Below are 20,061 nucleotides of genomic sequence, written 5' to 3' on the forward strand. Positions count from 1 at the left end.
CTATAACATGGTTTGCAAGTTAGGCCGCACCCAGGTACAGTGTCTGTCATTGTCTGTACCTGGGTGCAGTTATTCACATGGAAACATTTGATTGGATATAGACAGATGCACCTAGTTACAGACGTTCTATACCTGGATACGCCATAACTGTGGACACTTAACCATTGGGTTGAAACTATAGTGAAATAGATTTTAGGCTAGACATGAGGAAGCATTTCTTAACTCAGGGATGTCAAACGCATTTCATGTATTGGACCAAATAGTATTCATGGTGCCTGCTAAGGGCCAGACGTGATGCCATTCAGCAGGAAGTGACATCATTAAGCAGAGGATGACCAGACATAAGTACTTCGTTCTCACATCCAAACTCATTAGCAGCAAATGACAGAAGAGAAATCTGCAAATTTTGTTCATATTTTCAAGATATGAGAGATCCCAATGATCACACTGAGAGAGTCTAATTATAATGGGGGCCGGATAAATTGCTTCCAGGGGGCGGATTTGGTCCATGGTGTCCTTATGTTTGACACCCCTGTCTTAACTGTTAGAGGTGTCTGGCGCTGGAGGAGTCTGCCTCATGTAGTTTTAGGCTGTCCCTCATTGGAAGTTTTCAAGCAGAGGTTGGGTGGCCACCTGTCAAAGATGTCAAAGAGCATCGGGTTGGACTAGATGACCTCCAAGCTCCCACCCAACGTTATTCTGTGGTTCTGTGACTGTTGCAAGGATGAAAACAGGTTTCAAAGTATATTGTGATCCTCCTTGCGTCTTCGGGCCGGATCTGGAGAAATGAAATCTAAAGTTAAAAGAGAAACCTCTTGGTCAAAAATCCAGATGCCCCGCTGACAATGTCTCTAGCAGGAAGACTTACGGCACTCTTCAAAGAGGTGACACCAGTGTCTGGAGGCAAAACGCACACATTTAAAGTTAAAGGGGAAAGTCTTGGTTTTCGTGTGGACTGGGGCACGTTTATGAAAGGGAAAAATTGGACATGGGGAAAGCCTCTCTGATGTTGGAAGTTTATTTTACTGCTTTTTCTGTACGGTGCCTGAATGAAGGCTGTGTGTCAGGTAAGGCACTGTTGGCGCCTTCTGAAAGTGACCAGTGTGTGTATGTATACTGTTCAGACACCTCTGTGTTTTTTGGATGTCTTCAGTCTCGTTTTGATTCGACAGAGACCGAAATGTCAAGGAACCAAGATCCAATTGTCTCCCCCTCCCTTTTCCGCTCTTCTCCAAAGACAATTTTATTTATTTAGTTAAAATATTTACATTCTGGCTTCTTCTGCAGAAAAGGCTCAAAGCCGCTTACGGCAATGGTTAGAAACAGATTGCAGGCCATAATAAAATCCAGGTAGTCCCCTGCTTAAGTACCGGTGAAGTTCTGGAGGGCTGTCCCTCAGCTGAAATGTTATTTATTTATGCGTCCTGAACTGCTATAGTGGTTGAAAAAAATGGAAGTATTTATTGCTAACTGGGCAAGGGGCATTTTTTCAAGTGGCATTGCTCTTAGATTTAGCAGGGGGAGAGTCACTGTCCCTCTTCTCCCCAGCAGTGTCTTTTCTAGCGGCTGGTGCTTGCTGGTGTTCGTCTGTATCTTTTTAGACTGTGAGCCCTTTTGGGGACAGGGACTCACATAAGAACATAAGAACAGCCCCACTAGATCAGGCCATAGACCCATCTAGTCCAGCTTTCCTGTATCTCACAGCGGCCCACCAATTGCCCCAGGGAGCACACCAGATAACAAGAGACCTGCAAGGCTTCCTGGGAATTGTAGTTAAGAACATAAGAACAGCCCCACTGGAGCAGGCCATAGGCCCATCTAGTCCAGCTTTCCTGTATCTCACAGCGGCCCACCAAATGCCCCAGGGAGCACATCAGATAACAAGAGACCTCATCCTGGTGCCCTCCCTTGCATCTGGCATTCTGACATAGCCCATTTCTAAAATAAGGAGGTTGCACATACACATCATGGTTTGTACCCCATAATGGATTTTTCCTCCAGAAATTTGTCCAATCCCCTTTTAAAGGTGTCCAGGCCAGTCGCCATCATCCTTGTGTATTGATTTGATTTTGTGTGTAAACCACTTTGTGAACTCTTTTATTGGAAAGCAGTATATGAACATAGAGCTGCCCTCATTATCGATGGGGGTTCTGTTCTCAAAATCTGCAGATGTTGGAATTTGCTGATTTCAGGGGAGCCCCCAAGTCCTTCAGATTCAACTGGAGCTATGCTTCGGTCAGGTCTGGAGGCCCTTCTGGTCTGGAAGGCTGAAAAGCACAACTTCTGTTTTTTTGCTGAGAACACAGCTCCGGTCGGGTTCGTAGGGCTACAGGTGGCCAACCCTGTGGGTTTGTAGCCCATGGGTATTCAAATCCACGAATACAGAAGGCCACCTGTATTAACTGTTAGCCTGCACATGCCCGATCTTGTCTGATCTTGGAAGCTAAGCAGGGCCAGGCCTGGTTAGTACTTGGATGGGAGACCGCCTGGGAATACCGGGTGCTGTAGGCTTATACCATAGTCTTTTGAGACTGAAGGTTGCCAACCACATAAATTGATAAACCACTGTGTAATATTTCTGTAAACAAGTTATAACAGATAATAATCCACTCCCTAGTTTTTTTCAACCTTGCGACGAGCACATGGCGCATTGACAAAGTATTAAAATTGTCAAGGCGCACCATCGGTTTTTTGACAATTGACAAGGCTCACCGTGCTGTTGGTGGGGGAGCTCACAGCGCCCAATTGCTCTACTAATAAATGGTCCTCCCCCAAACTCGCGTGGCACACTTGCAGACCATTCGCGGCACACCAGTGTGCCACGGCACGGTGGTTGAAAATGGCTGCCCTAGTTAATGGACAGTCTTGTGGTAACCCTGCCTGTTTTGTTGTGTAATGCGCAAAATGGGCCTTAGAACAGCAAAATGGGACCAGTTTCAAAAAGAAGCAAAATCTGTCTTTTTAGGTGAAGATGCTCCATCTTCAGTAAAGATGTTCCACACTAGGCAGGTGTGTGGGAATCCACACTGTGGGCAGGAATCCCTGCCTTATTGCAAACTTCTTGATACAGGGTGACCCCCTAAAAAACAGAACCCATAAACATTTTATTAAATCCTACAAAGGTTCAGTAAATTTCAAGAAAGTTACTGGACTCAAACTTCAATCTGTGTACGATTATTCCCCAAAGTTTCAGTTATCTTGGTCGCTTTGCATAAAAGTCATGTTCTTTCCAAAGAAAAATTAAAATTAACAGTTTTATTCAAAGATTTGTGGGTTCTGTTTGGTTTTTATTTGTGTCACCCTGTACAATCACCAGGGCTGGCAATAATGGGAGATGCCACTGTTTCTCCCGGGATAGGCCTAAAGTTCCCAAATATTTTAGTAGTGGGATCCCCTTTTTAAACCAACGCTGTATCGGAACCCCTTTGCTTTAAAGGACTTTAAAAAAAATCACCTTACCAGCTCTTAAAGCCTCTGTTTTTATCCTTTTTACTATGGGCGAGGGGGCTTCTGGAGCATTTATTGAGCTCTCTGCTCATCAGATTGGGCCATTCTGGTGGCCTTGTGTTCCCCTTTGCTTGGCCTTTGATAGGAGCGGAGGCATGTCAACCTGCTCATGAGTAAACACATATGTGCTGCTCGGTTTCAGTTTCCATAGCGGCTCCATACATTTACCTTGTCAGCTTGGGAGGGGGCTTTTTCTCGAGTGATTTTGGGGCCCGCATTCATCGAATTGGGACCATTCAGGTGTTGTGTTCCTCTTAGCCTGCCCTTTGAAGAGGATGGAGGCACTTTTGCCTACTGATAAGTAAACGCACGCATGCAACTCGGTTTTACTTTCCATAGGGCTCAATACATTTTTCCGAGTCAGCTATTAGCTTGTCAGTTTCAGCTTCATGGCCCACCAACAATTAGGTTCTGACCCACAGTTTGGGAAACAGTGGCCTAAGGGAACAGCATCTCTCCCCACAAGGCGGCCACTGCAGAGCTGGTTGTATAGCAGCAGTGGAAAGGCTAAATCTGCGATGGCCTCTCTGACAAACCGATGATGGCTTGGTGGCTCTCCCTGCCAGAGGGTGGTGTCTGCTGAGTGCTAATTGCTCATTAAAAAGACTTAATGAGTACAGAGAAGAATGGTTGGATGCTTGTCCCCGGCTCCCTCCCCTTTCAGCCAGCCTGGCTTCCTACTCCTTGGGGCTGAGACCAAAAGAAGATCCTTCTTGTGGGCAGATCAGGCTCTACGGATCAGATCAGATCAGGCTGCTTACTTTGGGAGAAAGATCCTTTGACCTGCTCTCAGCTTTGGAGCTGCCATAGCCTTGACTCCCCCCTGGGATCACTTGAACCCAGGGCCGACTTTTAGGACCTGACTCTGAATGCCAGGTGCAAGGGCGTGGCAACGGAACACAGGTCTCTTGTTGTCTTGTGTGCTCCTTCCGTCATCTGGTGGGCCACTGTGAGATGCAGGATGCTGGACTAGATGCCTGATCCAGTGAGGCTGTTCTTCTTCTTATTTTTTATTATTTTATTAATTTATACCCCGCCTTTTTGCCCAGCGGGCACACAAGGCGGCTTACAACACTTTAAAAATACAACATTAAAAACAATCATTAAAAACAATTTACAATAATTAAAAAATCTAAAAAGAAACAAACTCCGTGGATTTTCATATAAAAAGCAAGAACGCCAGCCAGCCTGTCAACAATTAAAAGCTTTCTGAAATAAAAAGGTCTTCAGTCCACGCTGGAACGTTAGCAACGAGGGAGCAGTTCTCAGTTCTAAGGGAAGGGTATTCCACAGTTTGGGGGCCACCACCGAGAAGGCCCTCTTCCTGGCCGCCGCCCCTCTCACATCTCTTAGTGGCGGCACAGTCAAAAGGGCCCCCCCAGATGATCTAAGAGCCCAGGCAGGATTGTAGGGAAGGAGGCGGTCCCTCAAATACCCCGGATGTTATGTTGTCTGATTTCTCAGTCTTTGTTACTGTGGTTATCCTGTATATTTAATCTTGTCACAGTGCTATCTATTTACTTAAAAGATTTCAATGCCGCCTTTCCAATGCTGAAAGCAGAGTGCAGCAATAATAATTAAACCAATAAAATGCAGTTAATGAGAACATTTAAATAAGCCACTGTGCTTTGCTAACAACTGGTATTCCTGGTTCAGATTTGGGAGCCATTAGCCATTTGATTTTCTCTGTAAACCACTTTGTGAGCTTTTTGTTGCAAAGCGGTGTATAAATACTGTTAATAAGAACATAAGAACATAAGAACAGCCCCACTGGATCAGGCCATAGGCCCATCTAGTCCAGCTTCCTGTATCTCACAGCGGCCCACCAAATGCCCCAGGGAGCACACCAGATAACAAGAGACCTCATCCTGGTGCTCTCCCCTACATCTGGCATTCTGACTTAACCCATTCCTAAAATCAGGAGGTTGCGCATACACATCATGGCTTGTACCCCATAATGGATTTTTCCTCCAGAAACTCGTCCAATCCCCTTTTAAAGGTGTCTAGGCTAGACGCCAGCACCACATCCTGTGGCAAGGAGTTCCACAGACCGACCACGCGCTGAGTAAAGAAATATTTTCTTTTGTCTGTCCTAACCCGCCCAACACTCAATTTTAGTGGATGTCCCCTGGTTCTGGTATTATGTGAGAGTGTAAAGAGCATCTCCCTATCCACTCTGTCCATCCCCTGCATAATTTTGTATGTCTCAATCATGTCCCCCCTCAGGCGTCTCTTTTCTAGGCTGAAGAGGCCCAAACGCCGTAGCCTTTCCTCATAAGGAAGGTGCCCCAGCCCCGTAATCATCTTAGTCGCTCTCTTTTGCACCTTTTCCATTTCCACTATGTCTTTTTATAATAATAATAATAATAATATAATAATATAATATAATATAATAATAATAATAATAATATACCCATGTGTGTGATATACACACACCATGCCTTCTGCATCCAAAGAACTAACAAAGTGGTCTGCATACCGCAAAGCATAACAAATAATAATAATAATAATAATATACCCATGTGTGTGATATACACACACCATGCCTTCTGCATCCAAAGAACTAACAAAGTGGTCTGCATACCGCAAAGCTTCTGCCCAAATCAATGTGCTTACTGTTTAAGGTGCCCCAACGCTTCTTGTTTTAGTGCTCAGTGAAACCCTTGTGGCTGCACGTGCCCAATCTCGTCTGATCTCAGAAGCTAAGCAAGGTCAGGCCTGGTTAGTACTTGGATGGGAGACCGCCTTGGAATACCGGGTGCTGTAGGCTTACACCATAGTCTTTCGAGACTGAAGGTTGCCAACCGATAGGATGCAGTCAGACACTTGGATTGACAAGAGACCAATGGACAAACTGGGAGAAACCAAAGGACCGAAAGACTGGGAAAGATGTGCTCCTTGAGGCCACCCCACGTGGCAGAGAACCTTCCACGGAGCATCCCTAATTAAGAGCATCAGTAATGCGGAAGGGATGAGAACTACAGTGGGCCCTCCTTATCTACTGACTCAGCATCCATAGATTTGAACATCTGCTGAGATGGGGCTTCTTAGACACGACCAGAAGTGTCCGGGAGGTGTCCTGAGGCGGGGAAGACTCATGGAGTGTGCAGTGGACCTCCCCTGGCCTTGGAAGGCCTCCTGGATACAACCAGAAGCCACTTCCTGGTTTGCAGCCATGACTTCTGATCATGTCCCAGGAAGCCTTCTGAAGACATAGGGAGGCTGGTGGAACCTCTGGAGGGCCTGGTGCACCACCATGATGCTGGCCTCCCACAGATTTTGGTATCTGTGGGGGTTTGTGGAACCAATCCCCTGTGGATCTCGAGGGCCCAGTGTACTTCCCAAAACGTAAGAAGTTTGCAAAGGCTGTTTCAAAAATGAGATTTAGTAGATTTGTGGGAGGATTCATTTGAATGGTGCTTAGCTACAGTAGCAAAATGTAGCACAATTTGTGGTGTTCGCTTCCAGGAGTTGTGAGCAAGGGCGCTTAGGTGGCTTTACAAAGGAGGTTGGACAAATTCATGAATGGGTGGGTGGGGGGGGAAGTCTCTCAACATCTACTAATTACAACGGACATTACTGCCTTCAGGTTCAGGGACAGATAGTATATGTCTGAATACCAGTTTCAGGGATATTTTGTGTGTGTGTGTGTGTGTGTGTGTGTGTGTGTGTGTGTGTGTGTGTGACAGGATGCTTCTATCCTCGGTATAAAAATATGAAAGAATCAAAATATCTGGTACATATTTGATGGTAAATCTAACCAGACACATTTTTGCATTTGTCAAGTGCAGTGTTTGTTTATGTCAATCTGTTTCCATTTTGTACCACGCTGCAAGTTTAAACATTCCCGTTAGTGAGAATCAAGAACGATGAAAGTGTATACATCACTACGTTCCCAGAGGATGACGGTTTTTGGAATTGTAATGGGTTCCGGGAATGTGGTACAGGAAGAACTGTGAGTCCCGGGTGGATGGTTCAGCTTGAATCTGGGAGTCTCCCTATCTCTGCTTAGGGATTCATGGTTTGGCTGCAGGATAGGTCACTAGGTTTCAGCCTCAGTTTCCCCTCCGTGAAACATTTTCACCGCTCACAGAGCTGCTGTGAGAGCAGATTCAGTAATGGTTGAAAAAGTCTTTGCACGTTTGAGTTATGGAGGAAAGTTGGATGCGGCTTTCTGCGGAGTCGAGCAAGGCCAGCCCATCCATGAGGCCAACTAAAGCTGCTGCCTCAGGCAGCAGGTTGGAGGCGAGACATAATCTCTGCCCTGCTCCTCCCTCTCCTTCTATGCCCTGGTTTGGAAAAGGAAGAGGGGAATGGAGAGGGAGAGGAAGTGTGAAGGAGAGGAGAGTGCTGAGCTAGAGCATTGGAGAGTGGGAGAGTCGAGGCTTATGCATCATCAGGTAAGGGGGCAGCATTCAGCGTGCTGCCTTAGGTATCAGGAGGTCTTAGGCCAACCCCGGTGTCAGGCTGTGAGTCTATCTCATTAACTTAGTGTTGTCAACACTGACCAGAAGCAGCACTCCAGGATTCTAGGGGAAGGGTCTTTCTCTGCCCTGCCTAGAGTTGCCAGTGATTGAATTGGGCAGAGCGCCAGGATGGTGTAGTGGTTCAGAAGTTGGACTTAGACCTGGAAGATCCCGGTTCAAATCCCCACTCAGCCATGAAGCTTTCTGGGTGGCTTTGGACCAGTCACATCACCCAGCCTCCCTTGTTATAAGGACAGAAGGCGGGAAGGAACTATTGTCCTGAGCTGCTTGGAGGAAGGCTGGTATAAAAACATGAATGAATGATGGGTGATGGCTCTTCCTGGTGGTATACCTGGTAGTATAAACCACTTATATTTAAGTGATGTCATTTGGAGGGACATCTACATATTAACTACAATCCCATACCATTATTCCATGGCTTTGGTGTCATTCTCTGCTCACCCCTGACCAGTTCCTCTCCCCAAATCTGGATGTGACTAATTAATCCACAGTTGAGGACCACACACCTGGATTGGTGAACTCCTAGCGTCCTGGTTAACACAGGGCAAATAACCCTGTCTCTTTCTCTCCTTCCTCCTAGGCTTTTGTACAACAACAAGATAACCACACTGAAGAATGGCTCTTTCTTCGGCCTGCGTGCTCTCGAGAAGCTGTAAGTGCTAATCTCTACCCCGATGTGTCCTCTGGGCTGTTCTGGGCTCCTAATGAAGGACTTGGGAATTAGCAACCCCATACAGCAGGGGTGTCAAACATAAGGCCCGGGTGCCAGATGCGGCCCGCAGAAGCTTTTTATACGGCCCTCGGGCTTTCAGCTGCTGCATAGTGCTGAGGTGTTCCTGCTGAAAGGGCAGCCCACATGAAAATTGGGCTCTCCCATATCTTGAAATATGATCAAGATTCATATATTTTCTCTTTTGTTATTTGCAGCTAATGAGTTCCTAAGTGAGAAAAAAGTTTATTTTTGGTTGTGACCTATTTAATGACATCACTTCTTGCCTAAAGGCGTCACTTCCGGCCCTCAGCAGGCATCATGAATGCTGTGTGGCCCTCCGAAGGAAACGAGTTTGACAGCCCTGCCATACGGCAAAACTGAAGCCATACGGCAAAACTGAAGGGAGGGGAGGAAGCGGCAGTAGTGGGTGGAGGGGGCAGGGAACAGGGTCAGACATTTAACTGCTGCAATGAGAACAAGAAAGGAAAGAGACCAAGGATGTGGAAGTCCTTGAATTTTGGAAATCTTGTTCAAATGCAAGGGTTGGATTTCTATGAAGCATTGGTAGTTTGCTGTGAGACAGATGCTTGTTCTCAGCTCCTTCCTTCCTTCCTTCCTTCCTTCCTTCCTTCCTTCCTTCCTTCCTTCCTTCCTTCAACACAGAGGTGCAGTTCCTTTTCCATGTGTGTGACCCTATGCATGTAAATATGCTAACAGGACTGGCCCCTCCATGAGGCAAGCTGTAACAGTTGCCTCAGGCAGTAGATTGATGGGGAGACTTACTACTGTCCACTTACTTGACTCCTTTACTCCTCCTCATCTTCCCACTCCTTAGAGTAGAATGGATAAGGAGAGCAGAGAGGAAGCGTGGAGGAGGAGCTAGAACACTGGACCAGACTGGCTCATCACTAAGAAGGAGATAAGAATAAGATGGAGATTAATCCCTGATGATTGATTGGTTGGCAACCTTCAGTCTCGAAAGACTATGTCTCGAAAGACTACAGCACCCAGTATTCCCAGGCGGTCTCCCATCCAAGTACTAACCAGGCCTGGCCCTGCTTAGCTTCCAAGATCAGACAAGATCAGGGATGACTGATTCACACATGCACAAGTCATCCCTTGGTGCTACAGCTCGCAAGTGATGGATGTCTATAGGGAAACCAGCCCTCTGTGAGAAATGTACAGGGGGGAAAAAAGTGCATTAAGAGTCTAGTACTGAAATAATCGTTTGGGTCAACGTGACCTAAGGCTGCAGAGATCTATAGTAGGATTTCCCAACTTAAAGGAAAAAAGATAACTTTAAATCAGCCACAAGAGTTTCCGGTATTTATCAGATAGCTTATAGGAGGGCTTAACTCTTTTCCCTATACTGTTAAATCTCCCCCATCCTAGCAAACCGCTAAGAGGGCACTAATAGAAATATCATTGGCCCCCTACCAGATAGGTCTTCCCCCCCCCAACTGGTGGCAGAAGCTTCTTCTTTTTGCCATGATGCCTAAACAGAGTTTCCATCTTCAGGGGTACTTTACCACAGAATACTGGGTTTGTGCTGGGACATTTGCTGGGAAGGCAACAGGAGAGGAGACCCAACCTGTCCTGCTTAATGGCTTTCACTGTGGGACCCTCTAGAAGCGGTAGGCTAGAAGGATCTTCAGTCTCATCTAGCAGTGCCCTTATGGTGATATGCTACAGAGCCAGGCTGATGTGATTCTGGTGTTGGACTTAGACTGGGAGGTTGAAATCTCTGTTTGCCCAGGAAGCTTCCTGGGTGACCTTAGGTCAGTCATTATCTCTCAGCCTAACCTACCTTGCAGGGTTGTTATGAGGGCAAAAGAAGGGAAGGAACCTTGCACACAATCCTGAGCCCTGTGGAGAAAGGGAAGTATAAAAACGTGAAAAAAATCAATTAAATGCGTATTTTTTAACTGCTGAGGCTAATAGTTGATCTAACAGTATTTTGATTTTAAATTTTGGTGCAAAAAAACTTTCTGGCCATTTGCAAATGGCCTAAGGAAGTCTTATTACCCGAACATGCTTATTACAAAAGAACTCTGAAAGGATTTAAGTGCAGATAAATCTGTGGAAAAACAAGAGTGGCTCCCTTGGTTGGATTTGGGACCATAAAGATGATGCATGACACCCGTATACCCGGTTTTTTCTCCTATACTCATTAAGGCATATTTATGCAGTTGAACTGAAAATTGGCTTAGTTGAAGCTTCCAAGCATGGATTTTGGTTTCTTTTTTATGGATGTGATTAAATGAATTTATAGTGTTGCTATGATGAAAGTTATAACTGATGAAGATTTATCAGAGGAAAGGAAGGTTTTATGAAACATCCATTTATACATCATAGATCTCCTATATTGCATGATGTCTGTTTCGGGCTGGAGATACAGACAGAATTAGTCCCGCGTACAGTACATGTGATGGTCTTGAAAGTGAAGGCTGGCCCTGTTCTTCTGGCAGTGGGAGTAGGGGGCACAAGGGGTTGGGCTGTGGGGCCTGGTGTAAAAAGGGACATTGTTGAAGGGGACAAAGTCAACTTTCTTATTTCCTCATAAAAGACATCTGCGTGGCTCAAGGCTTTCATAAGTTGAAATTTATGTGCTTGACCCCTGTTTCCCCTGTATGGATTTGATCCATAGGTAAGTATGCTGGGAAAAATGGGGCCAGCGTACTGAAGAGGGTTTGTTCCAAAGCATGGAGCAGAGGCCAGCCTTTTGCACTCCGTTGGCCAAAGAGGTGCTTGAGCGTAATCTGCCGGGGGAGGCAGAGAGTGCCGCTTCTTGCGGAGTGGGGCTGGGTGCACGTGAAATGATGCAGGCATCTTTGAGGGCCTTCCAAGAGAGGGAGGCTGAGGTCTGTGCAACTAAACCAGTGATGTGGAATTCTTGGGGGGGGGGGCACAGAGCAGATTTAACGTGTGTGTGTGTGTGTGTGTGTGTGTGTGTGTGTGTGTGTGTGTGTGTGTGTGTGTGTGTGTGTTGCTAGTTGGCCACACCTAAGATCACACACACACAGAGAGCATTTATCACTGAAGGGCATATCCAGAGGACATGAGAATGGCAATATTCTGGCCCCGTTTTGTCCTCCTTTTGATGATCGTGCACCTCATCACGCCACGAGAATCACCAGGACGCTGTGCCTTAAAGTCCTATTTGTTTTCTTCCTCCTTTCCCTCTCTCATTTTTTTGAAGTTGTGGGTCATCCCCACCCCTTGATCCTGGCACAAAGCTCTCATTAATGGTGAGGGATTACTGCTCACCCAAGGGGAGGCTGTAGCTTGGAAGCTGTTGAAAAGCCAGGTACCTAAGAGAGAGCGGTCCCTCTGTCCTGGGTTTCCAAGGAGGAATCTTAGCAGTTGGGGACACAGGGACACTTCCCCCCCCCCTCGCCACGGTGGTAGAAAACCCTGTTTCAGCTCAAGACCGCACCTCTGCACAACCCCTTCCCCACACCGCCATTTCCCCTCTGTTGCCTCTGCTAGGCAACCCTTGCACTTGACTCAGAGAGCCCTCTTCTCTGGCCTTCTTTCCTCCTCCTGCTTGTGACTGCTAACCTGGAAAACTGTGTCTAATTGGGTTGGACCCCGGGGTGCTGAAAATCTCCTTAAAGTCTCATTGTTCTGGGAGCCCTGAACAAACAGCCAGCCCTCAAGCCCAGTGTGCGCAAGATGGCATTAACCCCGCGGTCACCTCTGGAATGTTCAAATTAGGCTGGGAGACCGGGGCTGTCAGTCAGAGGCTGCGGCACCAGCCCTAGTGCCCGCTCTCTCTCCTCCGCATCAGTGCGCCGCATTCTGGTGACGGTCCTCGAGAGTGCCGCTGTGGCAGCGGTGTGTGTGTGTGTGAGTGCACGAATGGGGCAAGCCAGGAATGGTTAAATCTTTCCTCCTTTAAGTTGTTTTGGAGCTACAGGAAAAAAAAAAGTGGGCTGTGGTTAGGCTGGAATGAAAGGCTGCAGTGTGGAGAAGGTTCCGGGTTTGATCCTTGGCATGCCCTGATTGCCCTGGAAAAGACAGCTGTGGGAGACCCTGCAGAACCATTGCCAATCAGAATGAGAAGTCTCACTGGGCCCTGCATCATGTACAGAAGAGCATGTGAACATGTACATCTCCTTTCCGCTGTGCCTAATCATGGAGGAGGAGCAGAATGTCTGAACAATCTCTCACAGTGCTGTTTAAGTACCAGTCATAGTTAAATTACAGGGTCAGGGCAGGTTGGACATTCTCCCCCCCCCCCCCCCACGTACATGACAGCACACTGGTCTGACTGGTCTGATGCAGGGCCGACAGGCATGAAGCGGGGTCCAGATTCCATTGTATTTTGCATTGTCATGCTCACTTTAGCGCACATGCCCCTTCACCCCTTACATAAGAACATAAGAACATAAGAACAGCCCCACTGGATCAGGCCATAGGCCCATCTAGTCCAGCTTCCTGTATCTCACAGCGGCCCACCAAATACCCCAGGGAGCACACCAGATAACAAGAGACCTCATCCTGGTGCTCTCCCCTACATCTGGCATTCTGACTTAACCCATTCCTAAAATCAGGAGGTTGCGCATACACATCATGGCTTGTACCCCATAATGGATTTTTCCTCCAGAAACTCGTCCAATCCCCTTTTAAAGGCGTCTAGGCTAGACGCCAGCACCACATCCTGTGGCAAGGAGTTCCACAGACCGACCACGCGCTGAGTAAAGAAATATTTTCTTTTGTCTGTCCTAACCCGCCCAACACTCAATTTTAGTGGATGTCCCCTGGTTCTGGTATTATGTGAGAGTGTAAAGAGCATCTCCCTATCCACTCTGTCCATCCCCTGCATAATTTTGTATGTCTCAATCATGTCCCCCCTCAAGCGTCTCTTTTCTAGGCTGAAGAGGCCCAAACGCCGTAGCCTTTCCTCATAAGGAAGGTGCCCCAGCCCTGTAATCATCTTAGTCGCTCTCTTTTGCACCTTTTCCATTTCCACTATGTCTTTTTTGAGATGCGGCGACTAGAACTGGACACAATAGTCCAGGTGTGGCCTTACCATCGATTTGTACAACGGCATTATAATACTAACCGTTTTGTTCTCAATACCCTTCCTAATGATCCCAAGCATAGAATTGGCCTTCTTCACTGCCGCCGCACATTGGGTCGACACTTTCATCGACCTGTCCACCACCACCCCAAGATCTCTCTCCTGATCTGTCACAGACAGCTCAGAACCCATCAGCCTATATCTAAAGTTTTGATTTTTTGCCCCAATGTGCATGACTTTACACTTACTGACATTGAAGCGCATCTGCCATTTTGCTGCCCATTCTGCCAGTCTGGAGAGATCCTTCTGGAGCTCCTCACAATCACTTCTGGTCTTTACCACTCGGAAACGTTTGGTGTCGTCTGCAAACTTAGCCACTTCACTGCTCAACCCTGTCTCCAGGTCATTTATGAAGAGGTTGAAAAGCACCGGTCCCAGGACAGATCCTTGGGGCACACCGCTTTTCACCTCTCTCCATTGTGAAAATTGCCCATTGACACCCACTCTCTGCTTCCTGGCCTCCAACCAGTTCTCCCTTGCCACTGCCAGCCTTCTTGCTGCTTGGTGCTGCTTCTGAACTGCCCAGGCAGGAGGATCCTGAGAGGGGAAGAGGATCACACCCTTACCACCCCCTCTAGTGGCATGCCGCAAAGAAGACTGTGCAAAGACAGGGATGGCTTTGCAGGACAACTGTGCATGAAGTGGGCTGGGGAAAGGGGCAGGTGGGTGGGCGTGGGGTGCAGGATGTCCCGCTAGTCAGCCTACCACTTGGAGTCATTCTCATGGATGGGCCACCCCTGAAAATGGGCCATTTGGTCTCTGCATTACCAGCATAGGGAGCTGGTGTAGCACAGAGGCTGCTGCAGACTGACAGCCCAATTCTTTCCACACTTTCCTGGGAGTAAGCCCCATGGTCTCAAATGGGACTTACTTCTGAGTGGACATGCATAGTCTTGGGCTGTCAGTTGGTCTGGGTATCACCTCTGCCATGAAAACGTTCAGTGGCCTTAGGCCAGCTCCTCCTCCTCAGTCTTCTCCAATATGGGGAGAATGATAGTTACTTACCTTACAAGGATTGTTGTAATGAGAGCATCGATGTCATACCTGTGTGGATTTTGCACAGGAAATCACTGTACAAATTCTTCTTCCTATTGCTACTACTACCGCTGCTGTTGCTGCTACTACTACTAGTAGTACTAGTACTAGTATTACTAGTAGTAATACAGTTGGCCCATGGTATCTGCAGGGAATCTGTTTCCTGACCTCCCATGAATACCGGTATCTTGTTGTTGGCAACCTTCAGTCTCGGAAGACTCTGGTATCGTGCTCTGAAAGGTGGTTCTGGAACAGCGTCTAGTGTGACTGAAAAGGCCAATTCGGGAGTGACAATCCCTTCCACACTGGGAGCAAGTGCAGTCTCTCTCTGGTCTGTCTCCCTGGCTATGGGCCTTCCTTCTTTGCCTCTTAGCCTCAGACTGTTGGCCAAGTGTCTCTTCAAACTGGGGGAGGCCATGCTGCACAGCCTGCCTCCAAGCGGGCCGCTCAGAGGCTGAGGTTTCCCACCTGTTGAGGTCCACTCCTAAGGCCTTCAGATCCCTCTTGCAGATGTCCTTGTATGGCAGCTGTGGTCTACCTGTAGGGCGCTTTCCTTGCACGAGTTCTCCATAGAGGAGATCCTTTGGGATCCGGCCATCATCCATTCTCACGACATGACCGAGCCAATGCAGGCGCCTCTGTTTCAACAGTGCATACATGCTAGGGATTCCAGCTCGTTCCAGGACTGTGTTGTTTGGAACTTTGTCCTGCCAGGTATCTGGTATCTATGGATACTGGAATCCACATCCTTTGAGGTAGGGAGGGCCAGCAGCCTGGGTTGGTGCCCACACTGACTCAAATCCACAGCTGCGAAACCCATAGATAAGTAAGGCCCACCGTACTTCAGACCTGGGAATTGCAGCACAGCAGAACCAAGGTACCGGCTCTCATTGTTGTCACCAGCGGGTCTCGGCCTGAGGGCTCAGGAGAGAGCTGCTTCCTCACTCTGGCTTATTCGTTTCCCACTTGGCCTTGCAGTCCAGGGCACCAACAAAGAGGGTCAATTAGCGCCAATTGAGATGATGGCTTTTGTGCTGCAGGCACATCTAACGAGTCTTTGCCCTGTCGCTCCCATCTTCAGCAATAAGTAGCTGATGGGAACAGTGTGCTAGTCTCTGTGAACCTGAGCTGGGCTTGAACCCCTGACCGGGGGGGGGGGGGGCAGGATCCCACTTTCACAGGGATAGGCAGTTGCTACTGGTCATGATGGTTATGCAAAACTCCTGGATCAGTGTGCCTTGGGATGCCACTTGCTCTTAGGCTTCTTACAGAACATGATATCTGTTCCAGGAGGGGGTATATGGGTATGGCTGGGGCAGGTCAACTTTTGGTTTGAGGAACTTCAGCCAAGAGGCACGTCCAAAACAAGGAGACAGTTGTTGCTTGTGAGCTTGTCAAAGGTAGCTGGGTAAATATGGCTGGAAACAAATGCTAGGCAAAGAGACTGGTTGGCAACCTTCAGTCTCGAAAGACTATGGTATAAGCCAGGGGTGCCCAAACCCCGGCCCGGGGGCCACTTGTGGCCCTCAGGGGCTCACAATCCGGCCCGTGGGGAGTCCCCAGTCTCCAGTGAGCCTCTGGCCCTCCGGAGACTTGCTGGAGCCCGTGCTGGCCCAACGCAACTGCTCTACCTCTCACCTGAGCTGTGGGATGAGGGCTCCCTTCAGTACTTGCTGTTTCACATCTATGATGCAGCAGTGGCAGCGAAGGAAAGGCTGGCCTTGCTTTGTGCAAGGCCTTTTATAGGCCTTGAGCTGCTTCAAGACCGTAATTCATTCATATAAGTTCCATTTCTAATAAAGTCATTTATGTAAATTTATTCAAATTTTAATGTAAATTAATTCTTTTTTTTTTTTTCCCTGGCCCCCGACACAGTATCAGAGAGATGATGTGGCCCTCCTGCAAAAATGTTTGGACACCCCTGGTATAAGCCTACAGCACCCAGGATTCCCAGGCGGTCTCCCATCCAAGTACTAACCAGGCCTGACCCTGCTTAGCTTCCAACATCAGATGAGATCTGGCATGCGTAGGCAAAGAGACCCTTGATGTGATCCCTCAGGACAGACCTTTCTGTTCCATCTGAAGATCGCCTGGGCGCCAGCTGTTTAGGCATCTTCCCTTTGGAGAAGGTGTGCGTTCTGAGGAGCCTATGGCCCTCCATAGCTTTACCTGACAACCAAGCAAAGGCCAGGATGGTGTAGTGGTTCTGGTGTTAGACCTGGAAGATCCAGGTTCAAATCCCCACTCAGCCATGAAGCTTCCTGGGTGAGCTTGGGGCAGTCACTCTCTCTCTCTCGGCCTCACCTACCTCACAGGGTTGTTGTAAGAACAAAAAGATGGAAGGAACCATGTATACCACAAATTCTTTGGAGGAAGGGAGGTATAAAAATGTGAAAAATAAAACAAAACATATTTGTACCTCTCATGATCAGTGCATTCAACTCCAAGTGGAGCATTATGCATTTCAGTCGAGTTTTTGTGCACAAGTGCATGGGAGAGGAGCACGCTGTTGCAAACAGCCACGGCTCATTTCAGGAACCTCGCAAGTCCATCAAGGCAAGCTGTTTGCTGTGGGGCTTCTCCGTGCAAACATCCCATGGTGTTTGGCCACCTGCTGCTGTGGAAGAGAATAGAACTTAAAAAGCACACACCGGGCATGCCAAAGTCAACAAGTCCTTCGGGGCTGGGATGAAGTGGAGAGCTGGCGTCGTGTGGTCCCTGTTTCTTGGCTCCAGGTCTTCAGTGGCTCGCCCAGGCTCTCAGCATATGGGTTGCAGAAGAATTACCCTCTCTGTCTCTCCAGTGGTGAGCTGGCAGCAGGCGAAGCAGAGCTGGCCTCTTGCGTTACACAGTGTGCAAGTTTAATTGGTACGCTTGGCTTCTCAATGGGTCGGGTTGGGGCTCACCTGGAGGAGGTTCAGACAGAATTATAGCACCAAGCCTTTTGAAAACATGCAATCAATAAACTAAGCACTTGCCGTTTTTAGAAATCGCAAACCTTTAACTGAAGAAAGATGTGAATAGAAGTCAAAGCAACCCCCCCCTTCCACAAAAAGCTTCAAAAACAGTGGTAACATCTTATATACTTGAAGTGTTGCATAAAATTGTGACAGTGCAATTTTATACGTGCTTGCTCCGAAATCAGTCCCACTGTCTTCAAATGGGCCTTACTTTCATGGAAATATGTGTAGGATTGCAGATTAAGCTCTATTGCATTCCCTTACTATATCCATCTCTGAATGCCTACTCAGTGTCAGACTTCATGCTTTTGATGAAGTGGACTGGGGGGGGGCACATCCTGTCCAACTTTCCAGCACTGGTGTAACCACATCAATGGGGTGTACACTGCATCCTGTGGTGAGAGGGTAGTTATGGAGGCTTCTACAAGGTCAGGGAACATTTGTTCTCTTGCCTAGGAGCTGCGTTGCAGCTGCACCGGTGCTGTAAAGTTGGCTAGGATTGGGCCCTAAGTTCTCAAAAGTTTATGTGGCAGTCATTAAGATGTCACAAGCTTCTCTGCTGATCATTCTACAGCAGTGGTTCTCACACATTTAACACCAGGACCCACTATTTAGAATGAGAATCTGTTAGGACCCACTGGAAGTGATGTCACATTTCCCCAAATGCAGTCACATGCCATGGTAGCATCAAGTCTAATATATTACAAATAAAATATTGAAATGAATGGGGAACCACCTGAAATTGGCTGCGACCCACCTGGTGGGTCCCAACCCACAGTCTGAGAAACACAGTTCTACAGGAAATAGCCTTTTTCAGGGTGGTGTGCAGAAGTCTCCAGGGAAGTTTTGAAGTGGAGACCTTCTGCAAAGTGCAGTTCAATGAAACCCTTCTCTGCTGGCTGGTGAGACTGATGAGGTCAGGGGAAATCCATGTCAATTTCACAAATGCACTTCCTTCACCATCTGTCTTGTCTTTGCTCTCCAGAGAAACTGACAAGACTTTTCCATTTTCCTTTCCAATTCCTTATCAATTCCTCTCCATGTGTAGCACTTATCACTGTGCAAAATTTGATGAGAAAGAATTATGTATTCATTTGCTCCTCTAGCATGCCTGCGAAGCATAGAGAAGGGTGTACCTCGTCTCTCCAAAACACTTGTGGCTTTTTTTCTAAAGTATTTCACTGAAGAAGCTGACGGAACCCAGTGGATATAAAAGTCAGAAATCTTCAAATGTGGGATCTTCACAATACTGATACAGCTTGAACTTTTTTTATAAGCCATTTTGATTATGTTAGTGTGTTAGTGTGTTAGTTTGATGTGTTAGTGTTGTTAGAATATTAGAATACCCTGTGTGATTTAAAATACAGTTCATGAAAAGATGGGCTTTCCCTTTAACAGTGAACGGTAATTTTATAGCCAAGCCTATGCCTGTTTCCTCAGAAGTCAGTCTCATTGAGTTCAATGGGAACTACTCCCAGGTAAGCCTGCAGTCTTGTTTAATTAAGTTATCATCTCAGGGGTTGAAGAGAAGCTGCTTCCTTTTTCCAAGATCCTCAGAAACCGAGCCTCGCTGATGTTTTGCCAAGTTAAAAGTTGATATAAATTAGTGGAATGTCAAGCAATTCATTGATTTAAAAACCTCTGATTGATTGAAAACCGTAGCCCCGATACACACAGTGCAAGTCTAATCCCCATTCTCGCGTTGAGATGGAAGCTGTTGAGATGTTTACTGTTGTAAACATGCTCTTGTAAACTGAGTCCTTATGATCTGGGAGTGAGCCTCCTTCTGAAATTTGTTTGATGGGGATACATGGATAGGGCCTTCTAAGTCATGGCTCCAGTGTTGTGGAGTACCCTCTGGTGTGCATCTGTCTCGCTCTTTGCTGGAGTTTCATCAAAAACTGATAAGAGATCTGACTCTTCTCACAGGTGTGTCCTGAGGTTCTGTTTCACTCTCTGATGTTTTATTGCTTATGCCCTGGGGTTAAATTCATGGATGCTAGAGCTATCGCTAGTTACTGGTCATGGGTGGTGTTATGCATTCCTCCAAGTTTAAAGGCCCTGTGGTTCTGAATTTCAGTTGCAGGGGAGTGATAGTGGGGTAGTGGTTCCCAAAATTTTTCAACTGGCCATTGGCCACGCCTTCCCATTAGGGCTACAATCCTATATACTGAACAGGAAGACAGATTTTTCATGAGGATTCCATGTCTCCCCTGGCTAGTATCCACAGCTCCCCAGGGAGCCACAGTTTAGGAACCACTAGGACAGGGTGTT

At 47.3% G+C, this 20,061-nt stretch overlaps 1 protein-coding gene across 2 annotated transcripts in view; it reads left to right on the forward strand.

Annotated features, from left to right (window-relative positions):
- The window catches only part of ADGRA2 (adhesion G protein-coupled receptor A2), a 105,322-nt gene that overhangs the window by 28,454 nt on the left and 56,807 nt on the right, over window positions 1-20,061 (forward strand). For both annotated transcript variants that reach the window (XM_066639806.1, XM_066639807.1), the window contains exon 2: window positions 8,575-8,646. In XM_066639806.1, coding sequence (XP_066495903.1) covers window positions 8,575-8,646 — 72 coding nt within the window. The remainder of the gene's footprint in view (window positions 1-8,574; window positions 8,647-20,061) is intronic.

Source organism: Tiliqua scincoides, chromosome 11, assembly GCF_035046505.1.
Source record: "Tiliqua scincoides isolate rTilSci1 chromosome 11, rTilSci1.hap2, whole genome shotgun sequence".
Lineage (NCBI taxonomy): Eukaryota > Metazoa > Chordata > Lepidosauria > Squamata > Scincidae > Tiliqua > Tiliqua scincoides.